The 17,428-nt window shown below is 40.5% G+C and overlaps 2 protein-coding genes across 10 annotated transcripts in view; both read right to left on the bottom strand.

The window, feature by feature from the left end:
• Positions 1-2,850: 2,850 nt before the first annotated feature.
• On the bottom strand, positions 2,851-4,056 carry LOC147219338 (coiled-coil domain-containing protein 42 like-2-like). Its single transcript, XM_086173138.1, has one exon. The coding sequence runs from the start codon at positions 4,054-4,056 to the stop codon at positions 2,851-2,853; it is 1,206 nt and encodes a 401-aa protein (XP_086029264.1).
• A 1,614-nt stretch (positions 4,057-5,670) lies between these two features.
• The window catches only part of ctnnd2b (catenin (cadherin-associated protein), delta 2b), a 120,459-nt gene continuing 108,701 nt past the window's right edge, over positions 5,671-17,428 (bottom strand). For 6 of the 9 annotated variants that reach the window (XM_086171861.1, XM_086171866.1, XM_086171865.1 and 3 more), the window contains 6 exons: positions 15,044-15,290; positions 14,575-14,668; positions 12,157-12,283; positions 10,585-10,713; positions 9,357-9,433; positions 5,671-8,307 (listed from right to left, as the gene is read on the bottom strand). In XM_086171861.1, the coding sequence (XP_086027987.1) occupies positions 8,032-8,307; positions 9,357-9,433; positions 10,585-10,713; positions 12,157-12,283; positions 14,575-14,668; positions 15,044-15,290 (950 nt within the window). In that variant the 3' untranslated portion in view covers positions 5,671-8,031. The remainder of the gene's footprint in view (positions 8,308-9,356; positions 9,434-10,584; positions 10,714-12,156; positions 12,284-14,574; positions 14,669-15,043; positions 15,291-17,428) is intronic. The other 3 variants (XM_086171864.1, XM_086171868.1, XM_086171870.1) reach the window with 1 other exon arrangement.

The following is a 17,428-nucleotide window of genomic DNA, read 5'->3' as shown; positions in this document are numbered from 1 at the left end:
GCAGAAATATAGGAAATGACCACACTTACTGGACCCTCCATCTTTGTAGTCTTTTTTGTACAATACCGTCTCAATGTGACAAAAGAACCTTGAATGAGGAATTGCGATTTTAGAAACAGTTGGGAACCCACACACACACACACACACACACACAACGGATGTCACTAGTTTCCTGGGGTGTGTTCAAAGTGTCCACTTCCTCTCAATTCTGCAGAAATATAGGGAATGACTACAAATCCCGGACCCTCCATCTTTGTAGTCTTTTGTACAATACCGTCTCAATGGTGACAAAAGAACCTTAGAAACGGTTGGGCACACACACACACACACACACACACACACACACACGCACACACACACACACACACACACACACACAGCGCATGTCACTAGTTCCCCAGGGTGTGTTCAAAGTGTCCACTTCCTCTCAATCCCACAGAAATATAGGGAATGACTACAAATCCCGGACCCTCCATCTTTGTAGTTTCTATCTATAAAACCGGCTAAATGCGGCTAAAGAATCTTAAATAAGGAATCGGCGTCGGGAATCACAGTCTTTGGCGCCTGTTCCAGCCTCCCCACCTCCCCGGCGTCGTGTTCCCGGAGTTTTTATACCCACAAAGTGTCCGTTTCCTCTTAGTTCTACTAAATCGGGTTCTGCAAAGATGGCCGCCCTTTATTTGCAGCGTTGCCCTGGAAACCAGCCGAAGCAGTAGCCCTGCAGAACCTCCTGATACAGAACCGGAGACCCGTAACTCGCTGTTTCAGGTCATAAGGGAACATTGTACCCCGAAATATAGGAAATGACTACTTTCTGCACCGTCCATATTTGTAGTCTTCTTTAAAATACCGGCTAAATATGGCAAAAGTACCTAAAATAAGGATTTGGGGTCTTAGAAGCTGTCGGGAACAGTTTTGCAAATGTGACCGTAACCCCCCCAACACACACACACACACACACACACACACACACACACACAAATGATCAACTACCATCCTCCGTCAACCTGAGTGATTGTTATTTCAACGTGCTTTGTCACAGGCTCATTGCTCAGCTAAGCTAATTTTAGCTAGCACCCCTTCTTGTGCTCCTGCAGCTGGACTCTCCATCCCCGCTGCTTTATTTTTAATTTTATTCAATCGGCGATCCGGGGAAGGGTTGTTTTCATTCACCTGTAGCCAGAGTTAGCTTTAGCATGCTACCCTACCCCAGTGTGCGAGGCTACGTGTAAGTGTTGCGCAAACACAAGCACTTTTTGTTTTCCAGGACGCACACATGGAGATCACAAGGCTAGGCTGCACTTTCCAGCACACACTCGTTGCTAACGATGCTATAGCATGCTATCAGCCCCGGAATGTTACTGAAGATGACAACATGTGGGTGTGACAGGAAGTGAGGGGGTTTCTGAGCGGCGGCTCACGTTGACTTTGTTAGCAGTTCAAAGGGCGGAGCCTAAAATAGAGAGATTAGCATTGGGCCGACTGGGTGGCTCATGAGCTCGTCTGGATTCAGGGTGGGAGTTTGAGGATTATCTATTCCAGCGTGGTATTTCTTTACCTCTTGGGGTCTCCGTGCCGACGTGAAATATACAGGAAACTGAAAAAAATGTGACCTGACTTTTGATAATCCAGCTTTGCCATTTAGATAAACGTGACTGTTCAGATTAGCATGGCTGTTCAGATTTAAATGACCGTTCACATGAGCATGACTGCAGATTAGCATGGCTGTTTGTTTATGTTCACACAGCTGAATAGATTAATATGACAGGTTGGTCAGGAAACAAATCTATGAAGATTTGCATAGCTCCTCAGATTAGCATGACTTCTCGGATTAGCATGGTTCTTCAAATTCATAGTTGGCAGGATGAGTATGGCAGTTCTGATTAGCATGGCCGTTCAGATTGGCATAACTGTTCCGACTAGCATGGCTGCTCAGATTAGCATTACTGTTCCGACTAGCATGGCTGCTCAGATTAGCATTACTGTTCCGACTAGCATGGCTGCTCAGATTAGCATTACTGTTCCGACTAGCATGGCTGCTCAGATTAGCATTACTGTTCCGACTAGCATGGCTGCTCAGATTAGTATTACTGTTCCGATTAGCATGGCCGCTCAGGTTGGCATTCCTGTTTCAATTAGCATGTCTGCTCAGATCAGCATAACTGTTCCGACTAGCATGGCAGCTCAGATTAGCTTTACTGTTCCGACTAGCATGGCTGCTCAGATTAGCATTACTGTTCCGACTAGCATGGCTGCTCAGATTAGCATTACTGTTCCGACGAGCATGGCCTCTCAGATTAGCATTACTGTTCCGACTAGCATGGCTACTCAGATTAGCATGACTGTTCCTATTAGCATGGCTGGTCAGATTAGGATTGCTGTTCCGTTGAGCATGGCCGCTCAGATTAGCATTACCGTTCCGATTAGCATGGCTGCTCAGATTGGCATAACTATTCCGACTAGCATGGCTGCTCAGATTAGCATTACCATTCCGATTAGCATGGCCGCTCACATTAGCATTACTTTTCAGAAATCCAAGTGTCTCACAGACATTTATTTACAAAAGGGAAACAGAAAATGTGATATCTCAGTATTTGACAACCTCACCAATCACTGTGTGTGTGTTCGCGTGTGTGTGTGTGTGTGTGTGTGTGTGTGTACAAACAGTTCCTGCTTTCGGAGTTCACATCGGCAGCAGAGTCCGGCTCACAGGTCTTTAGGCCAGTTTGAGAAGCTGGCGTTTCCTGTCTGGGCTACGTAGCGCCCGTTAGCATAAGACGCTAAAAGGCAGGAAAAAAAACCTCTCTCCACGCCACGGATGCTTCGCCGGGAGACCCGGCGCGGCGGCGGCTACATGGGCAGGATCTGGTTGGCGTGCGCCTTGTGCTCGTTGGACTTGCGTATCCTCATCCTCTCGCGCAGCTCGTACTCCTTGACGATGTCGTCGTTGTCCATGGTGAAGACCATGATGCGGTTGAGCTGCGCCTCCGTGTCCTCCGCCCGGCACTCCTTCCCCACCTCGCCGCCGATGCTCTCGTAGAGGTTGAACGCCGCCATCATGGTCAGGATCAGCCGCAGCTTCTTGTCCTTGGACGTCTTGTGGACGTGCTCGAACTTGGGCGACCAGATGGCGATCTCCTTCTCCCACTTGGCCAGCTCGATGTCCAGCTCCCGCAGCTGGTTCCTCAGCTGCAGCATCAGAAGGTCGTGGCGTCCCTGCGAGTTGAGCAGCGTCTGCTTGTGCTGGTGGATGCGCTTCTGCGCCTTGGTGTCCTTCACCCACAGCTCGTTCTTGATGTGCAGCGTGATGTCCAGGTGGTTGGTGAGCGACGCCAGATCTTCGTCTTTGGCCACCTTAGCCAGACGTAGCATGAAGTCCTCGTAGAGCGACTCCTTCTCCACGCGGCCGATCAGCTGCTGCTTCCTCACCTTCAGCGTGGCGTACTCCTCCTGGAGGCTCCTCAGCTCCGCCTCCTTCTTGACCACCGCCCTCATCTCCCGCGTGGCCCTCTGCGTGGCCTCCTCGGCGTCCTGGTCCATCAGGAACATGGGGTCGCTGAGGAACGCCTCCTTGACCTTCTCGATCTCCTTCGCCAGGTCGTCTTGGCGGTTCTGCAGGCGCGACAGCTTCTGCTGCCGCTCCTTCAGCTGCGCCTGGACCTCCTGCCGCACCTTGTGCTTCTCCTGGGTCTCGGGGATCTCGGCCTCCGGCGTCCGGCGCCGGCTCTTGCGGGGGGTCTTCTGGTGGCCCTTGGTGGCCACCGAGACCACGCAGGAGGCCAGGTGCAGCCTGGGCCGCTCCGGGTTGGCGCGGAACTCCGTCACCACCTGCTGCGGCTGCGGTAGCTTGGTCGCCATGGTTACGGGACTCCGGTGGCTCGCCGGCCGCCCGTCAGTCGGCTCGTCGGCGCCGCCGCACTTATAGCCTCGGCGCCGCGTTCCGTGATCACAGACGGCGGCGGCGGCGACGCTTCCCGCTGTCATCCTTTCGGAACCCGCTCGCCGCTTTCGTTCGCCGCTTTCGCCTCCAAACGATGAGTCGCATCTTAAAATCATTTAAATGTTATAAAAACACGGATCCTTTTCAACGTCTTTGTCGTTCCGGGTCGTCCGGACGGGATGGAAGAGGTCGTCACGGCGACGACCTCCGCTTTTTCTTTCACAGCGACGTCACAAAGAGGTGTGACATCACCGCGTTGCCACGGGTGACGTTTCAAGAGCAGGAAGTGCGTTCGCCCGGGCAGGAAGTAAGGTGCGTGTGTGTGTGTGTGTGTGTGTGTGTGTGTGTGTGTGGTTCCAGGTGATTTTATTTTGAAAGAGCGTCCAGGCTTCCTGTGCTTTTGCGTCGACTTTTAATTTGAAAAGTCGTCGCTTCCTTTACTTTTTTCAGCTTTATTATAAGAAGAAAAATAGGTTTAATTCAATCATTCATGAGTGGAGCAGCTGGGATGTTGGAGCTTCTTTGTACAGATAATATGGTTAAATAAATAGGAATAAATGTCAACAGAAAGGAAATTATATTTCAATAAATTTCAAATAATTACCTTTTTATATTATTTAATAATATATACTTTTTATTTATCTATAAATAGGAATAAATATCAAGAGGAAGGAAATGATATTTTTATCATTTTCAAATGGTTTCCTTTTTGATTTAATCATTTATAGTATTTATTTATTTATACATGGAAAAAATGTCAACAGAAAGGAAATTATATTTTGATAAATTTCAAATAATTTCCTTTTTATATTATTTAATAATATATGCTTTTTATTTATCTATAAATAGGAATAAATGTCAAGAGGAAGGAAATAATATTTCTATCATTTTCAAATGGTTTCCTTTTTGATTTAATCATTTATAGTATTTATTTATCTATAGATGGAAAAAATGTCAACAGAAAGGGAATTATATTTCAATCAATTTGAAATGATTTCCTTTTTATATTATTTAAAATATAGTTGTTTTTTTTATTTCCCCGATTTAATCATTTCCCTGTTATAATTTCTCTGACTTTTCGCAGGCGGTTGGAGAAAATGCTGGTTGAAAAAAAAAAAAATAAATAAAATATATAAATATATATATAGGTGAAATCATTCATGCAAAATAAAAGTAAAAAAAAAAAATCGTTAAAATAAATGATTTACTCCAAATATTTCTACATTTCTGTCCTTTTTATTTACGTCTTTTACTCCTCAGATCATCCACTTCCTCCTTTCACAGTTCGAGAAAGAAAATAAGAAATGGTGCTCTTATTTTGAAAAAGCCGAGTTAAATCGGGAGGGTCCGGCTCCACTTTTTTGGGGGGGTAAAATAAAAAAAATTAAAAAAGGAGGGGAAGAATCACAACCACAGCTCCGATTTTCGGCCTCAAGGATCAATGGAAATATCGATATATATCAGACACGACTTCCTGTCGGTTATCTTTCATCATCTCACCTCTGGAAACGGGATTTTTGCGTCTTTTTACGTCCCGTAATCAACCCTAAAAACCCCTCCGGAAAAAAATATATCACCATCATTTTTTAAAAATGACTTCAGAATAAAAGTCATGTAAAAAAAAAAAAAAGAAAAAAAGGGAATAATGGAAAAGAAAAGGATGAAAAAGGAGAAAGACGACTGGAAATACAAAGTTGTAATTACATGGAATCACTCATTTGGAGTCTGTACAGTTTAAAACACGTCAGATGAGATTTATTTTATTTTAAGTTTGTATAAACGGCCTCAGGATATATATATGTATATATGTTGATATATATCGATATCATGTATTTAAAAGGGGCGTCTTTATATCATTTCATCAAAACGTTTACAAAAAAAACACCTTTTCCCGCCTGAAGCTCCGACAAGCAGCCGTTTTATCTATTTTTAATATTAATAACGATGATATTAAAATGGATTATTATTATTTCTGTTTATTTGTATCTTTCTTGTGCACGTTGAAGAACACATCTGCTGCCATTTCCGCCCCCCCCAGAGGGTCTACTCTACGCCACGTAGCAACAACATTACTACACAATGTCGATGTGTGTGTGTGTGTGTGTGTGAGCAGGAATCCCTACATGAAGCCATTTTTTTTGTAGTTTTTGTTTCCATGATGTTGCTGCTATAAGTGACACCCACGTCTGCACATAAGTATATAATTGTATTTATATATAATATATATATGTGTATATATATATATATATGTATATATACATATATATATATATATAAAATCCGAACTCTATTAACAGCGTTATCGATTCGCCGCTTCTCAGAAAAGGTTTTTTTTTCTTCTTTTTATTCTTCAAACATGGATTCATGTACGACACAGACGGACTGTTTCTGCAGATTCCTTCATACTTTTTTTTTTTTTTTGTTTGTTTTTTTGTAAGTCTTGTTGTTAGCGGTTTTATAAAAACAAAAGCATTTACAAACTGGCGATGCTAGCAGGTTGTTTGGCAGGGGGCGGAGCTTGGACCCTTTTTTTTTTTTTTTTCACCCCACCTTTTCGGGGCGGACGCTTGTTTGGCACATGGAACACTTGGGCGTCGGGGGGTTTGGCGGCGCCACGCAGTCGTGACTCCGCCCACCAGAGCGGCGCCGCCCCCTCCCACCAGCAGGGGGCGCCGGTGAGCCCTGCCGGAGGCGTCTGCGCTTCAAAAGCTGTTCCTTTTTTCGTTTGTTTTTTTTTCTTTTTGTGCTTTTCACGCGTGGAGACGCTCCATTCCGCGGCGACGTCACGCCCATGAATTAAAAATACACAATGCTAAGCTAGGTTGGCGCTCGCTCCAGGACGGGGGCGGGTGTTTCCTAACGAGAAGACTGGTGATTGGCTGAGCCGTTTGCCCGTCACCCGGTCTGGCGTCTCCACGATCCAGGCTGCTCCGATGCTAAGGCCAAGCTAGCCTCTGGATGCTGATTGGCCGGACGGCCTGTCACCTGACCTCCTCGAGCCACATTGTTAACGTAGCTTACGTAGGATTCATTGGCAGTAAGCGCCTTCTGCGACCTTGGATGCGAGTCACGTGACGCCACGTTTAACAAACTGACTTACAGGCGGACCCTCGCTAACTTGCTAATGCTAATGCTAATGCTAAACCCACAAATTTAGCAGAGGATCGAGGGCTCCGAGCTTGTTTGTTCCTTTTCACTCCCACCGTTGCGACTTCCTGTCCAGACCGGGGCACCGCCAGAGAGCTAGCAGCGGCTAACGGGGATGTTGTGGCGTGCTAGCCGCCGCCATTGGTTGTCTAAAAAATAGCAGGGGGGACGACAACAAATGAAGAATAGGTGGAATGTTAGCTAAGTGTTGAGCTAGCTAGCAACGCAGCTTATTGTCTGTGTGTGTGTGTGTGTGTGTGTGTGTGTCGGGGTGGTGATGGGGCGGGCGGGGGGGGGGGGGGTTCGACCCGCGGCGAAGGCCTGACACAGAAAATAGTGCAATGTACACAAAGCGCCTCCGTCCATGTACGTCAAATATTTTACAACTGGAATCCAGAACGTAGAAAGAAGAGACAAAAAAAAAAAAAAAGAAAAATAAAGTGTAACAAACGACTCGAGTCCAGAAGGTTCCGGGGGGGGTCAACGTCGGCGGGGGGGGGAGGGGCTTCGTCGCCGGGGGAAACGATTTCCCGAACCGACTTCCTGTGCTTTCACCGAGCGCCATCTTCCCCCCCGAGCTTGACCCCGCCCCCCTCCAGCCAGGCCCCGCCCCCTGTTCCTCCTTCTCCCCCGTCTGGCTCCGCCCACTGACCTTCTCCAGGAGGCGCCGCCGCCCCTCCTCCACTTTCCTCTTCCTCCCGTCCGTCTCGGTTGTTTTTATTTTTATTTTTTAGTGGTTTCGGGGTTTTTCCCCGGTGGCTGGTGTTCATGCACATGCATGGCCGCCGCACCCCCTCCCTCCCCGACCCCCCAAAACCCCCCAAAATCCCTCCGCCCTCGTCGACCCCGCGTGGTTTTGTCCTGCTACCTATGTTGCTACTCAGTAACTACAGGTGAGGATGAGGAGGGAGGAGGACGCCGTCGTCTCCACGTCCTCCTCGTCTTCACACCCAGGAGTCCGGCGAGGCCGGGTAGTGGCTGGTCTCGTAGTTCAGCTCGCTGTACGGCCGCGACGCCGAGTAGAAGTCCACGTAGTTTCCCGTGGACTTCAGGCCCTGCAGGTGCATGCTGAGGTCCGCCTGAGGAGGACGCCCCACGCCGACGCCGCCGCCGTGCACCTGGCTCTCGTAGAAGGGCTGCTCCTCGTAGCTGCCGCCGTCGGCCGGAGGAGGGTTCTGGAACGGAGGGTAAGGATCCGACGGCAGACCTTGGGAAGAAACCTGGAGACCAGAGATAGAGGTCAGGTGGAGGGACGTGGAGGGTCTTCATCTTCATCAACATCTTCAACATCACCATCATCTTCAACATCTTCATCTCAATGGTCAACATTGTCATCTTTGTCTTCACCATCATCATCATCATCATCATCAAAATCAACATCATCTTCATCATGGTGGTCTTCATCATCATCTTCATCATGGGGGTCTTCATCACCATCATCTTCATCTTCACCATCATCTTAATGGTCACATTGTCATCTTTGTCAATCATCTTCATCGTCATCATCTTCATCACAATCATTGTCATCAACATCAACATTGACATCTTCATCATGGTGGTCTTCATCACCATCTTCACCATCATCATTAACATCTTCATCATCATCTTCATCACCATCATCATGGTGGTTTTCACCATCAGCATCATCATCTTCAATACCATCATCTCCAACATCAACATCATCAAAATCTACATCGTCAGCATCTTCATCATGGTGGTCTTCATCATCATCATCTTCATCACCATCATCTTCATTTCAAGGGTCAACATTGTTATCTTTGTCATCATCATCATTTTCATCATCATGATGGTCTTCACCATCATCACCATCATCTTCATTTCAATGGTCAACATTGTTATCTTTGTCATCATCATCATTTTCATCATCATGATGGTCTTCACCATCATCATCATCATCATCTTCATCATCAACATCAACATCAACATCATCATCATGGTGGTCTTCATCATCAACATCTTCATCATCATCATCTTCCTCATCAACATCATCATCATGGAGGTCTTCACCATCATCTTCATCACCATCTTCTTCACCATCATCTTCATGGTCACCCTTGTCATCTTTGTCAATCATCTTCATCATCTTCATCATCTTCATCATCACCCTATGGTCACCATCATCGTTGACATCGTCACCATCGTCCTCGTGGTCTTCATGGTCTTCATCATCTTCCTGGTCCTCCTGGTCCTCAGCGGTGGAGATGCCTGACCTGCTGTGTGTCTGGAAGCCGTGGTTGTTCTCACGTACCTGGTTGTACTTCAGGTCTTCTGTGGGCGACACGTATGCTCCTCTGTGCAGCGTCGACGAGCCGCCGGGGACCTGACCTGCAGAAGAAGCATGGGAGTGTGAAGGACACACACACCTCCATCTCTTCTTCTCCTCAGGTTCTCCACCTCCTCTGTATCCTCCTCACACTCTCAGCTTCTCCAATCCCACCATCCTTCTACCATCTCACTCCCTGTCCCTCCTTCTGTCCACGACCCAACCATCTCCGACCTCCAAACATCTACCATGTGTCGTCCCTCTGATGCTCCTCAGATCTTCTCCATCCTGGTGGCTCCCAAAGGAACCTCAACATCTTCATCTTTGCTCCATAATTTCTCTTCAATCATATGATTTCAAAATTATTATTATTATCTACCTTTGTTTATAAGATATGATCATAAATATCATTTAAATTCCACGTGTTTTTAAAATATATTTCCCTTTGATTTGTGTTAAATATCATTTCAATAGTCATTACATAAATACAATAATTATGTTATAAGCATATTTCACTATATTATACTTATATATATATATATCTATATATATATATTGATATTCATTTCAATCTTTAAATGTCACACCTTAAAAAAATAAAAGCTCAAATAAAAGAACAAAAAGAAGAGTCTAGGATTTAATTGAAATCGAGCATTTTTGTTTTTGGCTGATTTAATTTCTATAGTCATCATATCAATGTATAAATATGATAAACACATTTAAATCTAAAAACATACATGTTTTTTTCTAACTCATTTAAATCTTTTAATCTCAATGTAGGAGTGACATGAGATATTATTAGAAAATACATTTATTTTTATTGAGCAAATCTTTAAATTAGACCCATATTTCAAAATAAAAGCTCTTTCTTATGACATTTCCCTTTGATTCTGAAGAACAAAGAGAAGAATCACAGGATTTCTTTGAAGTCAAACCTTTGTGATGGACTTCCTTTTATAAATGTAATAATTACATTATATATATATTTAAAGCTATTTTTTTCATAGATATTATTTATATTCATGTAAATCTATAAATCTCACAAAACAAAAGCTCATTCTCATGACTTTTCCCTTTGATTCTGAAGAACAAAGAGAAGAATCAAAGGATTCTTTTTCTCAAATCAAACTCTTTTATTTGTGTTGGATTCAAAGGCGTGGCCCGTATTTTTATTATTAAAAATGTGTGTGTGTGTGTGTGTGTGGTCTCCTACCCGTCATGGCGTCCTTCCGAGACATGTGTTCCCCCTTGTTGCCACGGTAACCAGTGTTGCCAGTCATCTCGTACTCTGCCTTCCTCTCCTTCAGTGCCATCATCTCCCTGGGGGAAGCAGGAGCGCTCGCTGCACACACACACACACACACACACACACACACACACGCACACACACACACACACACATTTTTAATAATAAAAATGATGAAAAATGATAATAAAATAACAATAGCAGCTTCAATAGTAGTAGTAGTAATAATAATGATGATAATACAATGTAAAGGATTGCCAGTTTAATCTATTACTTTACTTTATAAAAATATAATTCACACACATTTTTAATAATAAAACTGATTAAAGATTAAAATAAAATAGCAAAAGTAGCTGCAGTAGTAGTAGTAGTAGTAATAATAATAATAATAATAATAAAATGTAAAGGATTGCCACATAATTGTTTTACTTTACTTTATAAAATTATAATAACACACACACATTTTTAATAATAAAAACAATGAAAAATAATAATAAAATAATAATAGTAGCTGCAGTAGTAGTAATATTGATAATGATAATAATAATAATAATAATAATAATAAAATGTAAATTGTGTAAGTTTATTATTTTACTTTACTTCATAAAATTATAATAACACACACACATAAACATTATTAATGTTAAAATTGATTAAAAATAATATTAAGATAACAAAAGTAGCTGCAGTAGTAGTAATATTAATAATAATGATTATAATAATAATAATAATTGTAAAACGTAAAGGATTGTCATTTTATTCTATTACTTTATAAAGTTAACATTACACATGCACACACACACACACACACACGTATGTACATATATATAAATACCAAAACAGACACACTGAGCACCATATTCAAATGCATATATTGATTTCTATCTGTGTCAGAATCATTTAAACAGTAAGACAATGGATGAATCAGTTATTGATTAAATGAATGAATGAACAGAAAAATGAATAAATAAAGTAATGAATGAATAGAGGAATTAATGAATGAATAAATCAATAAATGAATGAATAGAGGAATGAACAGACAAATGAATGGATAAATATATGAAGGAATGAATGAATGAATGAACAGAAAAATGAATGGATAAATCAACAGATGAACGAATGAATTAATGGATGAATAATTAATGATTGAATTAATGAATGAGTGGATGAACAAACATTAATTATTGCACAATAAAATAAATAAATGAAAGAATGCATGGATGAATAAATTAATGAACAAATTAATGAATGAACATAAAAATGAATGAATAAATTGAAGAATGAATAAATAAAGGAATGAACATAAAAATGAATGAATAAATAAACATCTGAACGGATGAATTAATAAAGGAATAAGTTAATGAATAAGAGGATGAACAAATGAATTCATTATTGAACAATAAAGTAAACAAAGGAATGAATGAATGAATGAATGAATGTCCTGAGTCCAGATGATTTTGTGTTTTTCAGGACAAAAAATAAGAAAAAAAATAAACACAGTGTTTTGTGTGTGTGTGTGTGTGTGTGTGTGTGTGTGACCTGATCGGTTGTTGGGCGAGGTCCTGACGGGGGAGATGGACGGCGTGCGTGAGGAAGAGTACGGCCGCTGGCGGTCCCGCTCGATGGTGGACGAAGAGCCGACGAAGTGATACTGAGAGTAGCCGTCCTGCAGGGAGGACGCAGGACACTTAGTAAACACTTATTAAACACTTATTAAAAAATACATGGATGAATACCTATAATTAAAAAAATACATGGATGAATGGATGGAAAACAAACCTAAAAATGAATGGATGAATTTGAATGATTACATGTTTAAACACATATGTGAATGGATAAAAACAAACAAACCAATAAAAAATGAATGTATGAATTTGAATAATTACATGTTTAAATACATATATGAGTGGGCGAGAAACAAACAAATCAATAAAAAATAAATGTATGAATTTGAATAATTCCATGTTTAAATACATATATGAATGGGTGAAAAGCAAACAAATCAATAAAAAAATAAATGGATGATTTTGAATAATGACATGTTTAAATACACATGTGAATTGATAAAAAAACAAACAAATCAATAAAAAATAAATGTATGAATTTGAATAATTCCATGTTTAAATACATATATGAATGGGTGAAAAGCAAACAAATCAATAAAAAAATAAATGGATGATTTTGAATAATGACATGTTTAAATACACATGTGAATTGATAAAAAAACAAACAAATCAATAAAAAATAAATGTATGAATTTGAATAATTCCATGTTTAAATACATATATGAGTGGGTGAAAAACAAACAAATCAATAAAAAATAAATGTATGAATTTGAATAATTCCATGTTTCAATACATATATGAATGGGTGAAAAGCAAACACATCAATAAAAAAATAAATGGATGATTTTGAATAATGACATGTTTAAATACACATGTGAATTGATAAAAAAACAAACAAATCAATAAAAAAATAATGTATGAATTTGAATAATTACATGTTTAAAAACATATATGAGTGGGCGAGAAACAAACAAATCAATAAAAAATTAATATATGAATTTGAATAATTACATGTTTCAATACATATATGAATGGGTGAAAAACAAACAAATAAATAAAAGGTAACTCGATGAATTTGAATGATTCCATGATTAAATACACAAATGAATGGATAAGAAACAAAAAAAAAAATCATTAAAAAAATCAATGTATAAATTTGAATAATTACATGCTTAAATAAATATATGAGTGGGTGAAAAACAAACAAATAAATAAAAATGAAGGGATAAATTGAAATAATTACATGTTTAAATATATATGTGAATGGATAAAAAACAAACAAATCAATAAAAATAAATGGATGAATTTGAATAATTCTATGTTTAAAAATATATATGAATGGCTGAAAAACAAATTAATTTTTCATTTTAATTTTTTTATATTTTGTTGAAAATATTCAAGTCAAAGAACTTCTTGCAATTCTTTTTCAGAAGATTTCTTGAATGTTTTCTTATCATTTTACCGCAAATTAGAATTAATTTCTTGTTTTTTTGCTCTTTTTCAGATTTCCTGAAAATGTGAAGGCAATTTTTTTCAAAAAAATTTCTTGATCTTTTTTGTGTATTTTGGTGATTTCCTATAAAATACTGGAAGTAGTTCAAATGTTTTTTTGGAAAGTGAGAGCAGGATCTTGAGGTTTTTCTTGCTCTCTTTTCCTAATATGTTTTACACATTTTTTCCGAAATTTTTTTCAGAATAATATTAATGTCTCTTTTTTCTTTTTCATGAATTTCTTCTTTGGTGTTGTGGTGTTGTTTTACTTCAATTTTTGTGTCATTTTTTTGGAGACAATTTTTAGGAATATGTCTTCCAGAGTTTCTTTTATTACCATACAAAAAAAAACAATAATTCTTTGTCTTAGGGATTGAAAAGTAATTTTTGAAGATTTTTAAAAATGTATTTCATGGAAAATTTTCAAGCAGTTTTTTTGAATTCCAAAATTTCTCAAATGTTTTCTACTTTTTTTTTTCCAATTTTTCTATAATTTGAAATGCATTTCTTTCTCTCTTTTTTAGTTTTTTTTTTGGTGATTTGCATATTTTGATTTCCTGAAATTGTTTAAGGAATTTTTCTTAAAAAAAACAAAACATTTTTGTATATTTTGGTGATTCTCTAGAAAATTCTCTAGAAATTGGTGATTCTCTAGAAAATTCTTACACATTCTTACACAATAAAATCCTAACTGCGTTGTTGCAGTTTTCATTTGTTTCCCCCTCAAATATTATCGTTTGAATATTCTGTATGTATTTTAAAAACATTTCTCGGTACTTTTCTAGCAACCATTCAATCGTTCAATAATTTTTAAGTCCATTTATTTTCAAATTTTTGGGGGGATATTTCTTCCACCATTTAGAACTGTGACGTATCCTGGTAGCAGGACTTGTACTCCCACCTTCTTGTAGAGGCTCCTCAGGTCTCTGTACTGCCACATGCTGCTGAGGACCTGGGAGGCCGCCTTCACCACCTTGGGACTATGTCTGGGGATTCAGCACACACAAACAGACAGCGTAAAGCTCCCGCCTCTAGCTCCGCCCCCTCCACAAGCCCCGCCTCCACCGCCGGCGTGCACACCAAATCAAGGGAAAACACAGATCACGGAAACCTTCAACCGTTTGGAGGCGTAATCCGGTAATCCTGCAGATTGCGATCAGAATCCATCATTCTGATTACACGTATTGTGCGTTATTACTAATCTGTTATTACACATGTATTACTATGTTATTACTAATCTATGACTATGTTACGATTCATGTGGCCCAGCATTTATGGGAAAACAAGGGGAATTTATTGACATGCATGTAATATATATGGTATCTTGTGACGGAAAAAAGCGATATCATATGATTTGAGTCCATCCTCACTTGTCTCCTTTGCTCCTGGCGATGCCGATCAGCTTCTCGATGCCGCCGGCGTCCCTCAGCGCCTTGGTGTTCTCCATGTTCTTGGTGATGACCTCGTGCAGGGCGCAGCAGATGGCCGTGATGGTGTCGTCCGACATGGTTTTCCCCACCAGGCCGCAACTGTTGGCGCCGCCGCCGCCGCCGCTGGTGTTGTTGTTGTTGCTTCCTCCGGGCAGGCGGTGCACCAGGTCCCTCATGGCGTATTTACCTACAGAGGATCCGACAGACGGAGGTGAAAAAGAAGGAATAAATGCGTGAAAAATAGCTTTTGCAGAACAATAGAAAAATACACGTAGGGTATCTAAATGATGATGATCTTGAGGAAAACCGCGTGGGGAAAAAATAAAAATACAAAAAATAAATAAAATAAAAACATTAAATCTGTCAGATATATTTGAATCAATCTATTGATTTTTGGCAATGTCGAGATTGATTTATTTTGAAATTCTAAATGTTCTGGTTGTCGATGATGGATCGGTTCTGACGGACTACATTTCCCATCGTGCTGCTCCAGCAACCTGTGACCTTTGACCCTGATCACCAGGTCAACAGGTCGCTATGTGTCCGCTTGGTGTCGACGACCAATGTTCAGACTCTCAACATGAAATCACATTAAATCAAATATTCCTGATTAAAAACGGCGAATTATCAGAATATTATTATTATTATTACTAAAATTAGTAGTAAAAATAGTAAAGCAATAAACATGGGGATGGGACCTGGATGGACCAACTGTCAATCACAGGGTCAGCTGTCAATCACATTGTCAGCTGTCAATCACAGGGTCTGCTGTCAATCACAGCATCATCTGTCAATCACAACATCACCTGTCAATCACATTGTCAGTTGTCAATCACAGGGTCTGCTGTCAATCACAGCATCACCTGTCAATCACAGGGTCAGCTGTCAATCACAGCGTCACCTGTCAATCACAGCATCATCTGTCAATCACAGCGTCACCTGTCAATCACAGCGTCACCTGTCAATCACCAGTCAATCACAGCATCACCTGTCAATCACAGTGTCACCTGTCCATCACAGAGCAATGGCGTCTTCATGTAGCCTGTGGACTGTTTTTTTTTTTTTAAAGGAGGACAAAGAACCCAAAGAACCCTGGCGCTTTTATTTTGAAGGTCCCGCCTCCTGTCACGGAGGAGGCGGAGCCAAACCTGTCGATTTAACCCTTCGGCGCCGTTTCAAAGGCTGACAATCGCGACGAATGTCTTTTTGCCGCTTCGTGTCAAACATAATTGTACCAGACGAACATCGCGGCCGGAGCTGTGCCGCTTCCTGGCTGGCAGGCAGGGCCGCCTCACACACACACACACACACACACACACACACACACACAGCATGCTGAAAACCATCACGCTACAAGATCACCGCAGAGGGCAGACTGTTCTATCACAGCAAACATGGACGCCCCTGGCAGCGTGGCAGCGCAACCTTCACACTACACACACACACACACACTCACACACACACACACACACACGCTTCCAGCAACGCAGACACAGCCAGCGGAAGTCGGCTTGTGGTTGTTGCTATGGAGACCAGCAGAAAAGCACAGTTGATTACAGACGTCTTTCTGTCTCCTGAAGGCCGATGAAGGAAATAAAAAAAGGGTGCAGGGGGTTCGAACGCCGACCGCTGAATCATCGGCGCCGCCGCCAGACTGGCTCCGCCCCCTGCCGCACCACCACCGACGCCACTTTGACTTTCGATCAAATATTACTTGAATATTTTTTAAGATACATTTATATTTTGGAAATTTGTGACGGCAGGTTTTTCTCGCTCCTTTTTCTGAATATTTCATACATTTTTTTTCAGAACATTCATTGATTTTTCCATCGAAATTTGTAATTGATTGACTTTGTTGGATTTTTCTTCATTTTTTTTTTTTCAGGAATATTTCTTCCAGGGTTCGTGATGGTGATTTTATGATCAAAAACAAATTTATCAGAAAAAAGTTTCCGTTTTTTTTTTTCTTCTCAAATATTTTCAAGCAGTTTGAATATTTTGTAGACATATATTTCATTTTTTTTTTATTTTTTTTTTTTGAAAAGTAGTGACGGCAGCTTTTCCGGAATCCTCATTTGATCTTTCACTGAATTGTATGTAGATGTTTTGTCATTTTTCAGATTTTTTTTTTTTCACATCTTTCAAAGATTTTTCACATTATTTCAAAAACCACTGGTTGTCAATTTTCCAAATATTTTTTACACATTTAAAAAAAAAAAAAAAAAATCATTTCATTTTTTGGGGGGATTTGTTTTTTCAATTTATTTCTTGCTGAAAGCTTTTACTTCATATTTTATGTACTTTTTTATAGATTTTTTTGGCATA

Source organism: Fistularia commersonii, chromosome 25 (assembly GCF_037954325.1).
Source record: "Fistularia commersonii isolate RoL2024-O1a breed Wild chromosome 25, RoL_Fcom_v1.0, whole genome shotgun sequence".
NCBI classification, from domain to species: Eukaryota; Metazoa; Chordata; class Actinopteri; order Syngnathiformes; family Fistulariidae; genus Fistularia; species Fistularia commersonii.
This window is presented reverse-complemented; position numbering and strand designations above follow the sequence as displayed.

Bases quoted from the DNA above. Each gene is read 5' to 3' on its own strand.
- LOC147219338 (XM_086173138.1), bottom strand. From the start codon at position 4,056: ATGATTTTAAGATGCGACTCATCGTTTGGAGGCGAAAGCGGCGAACGA.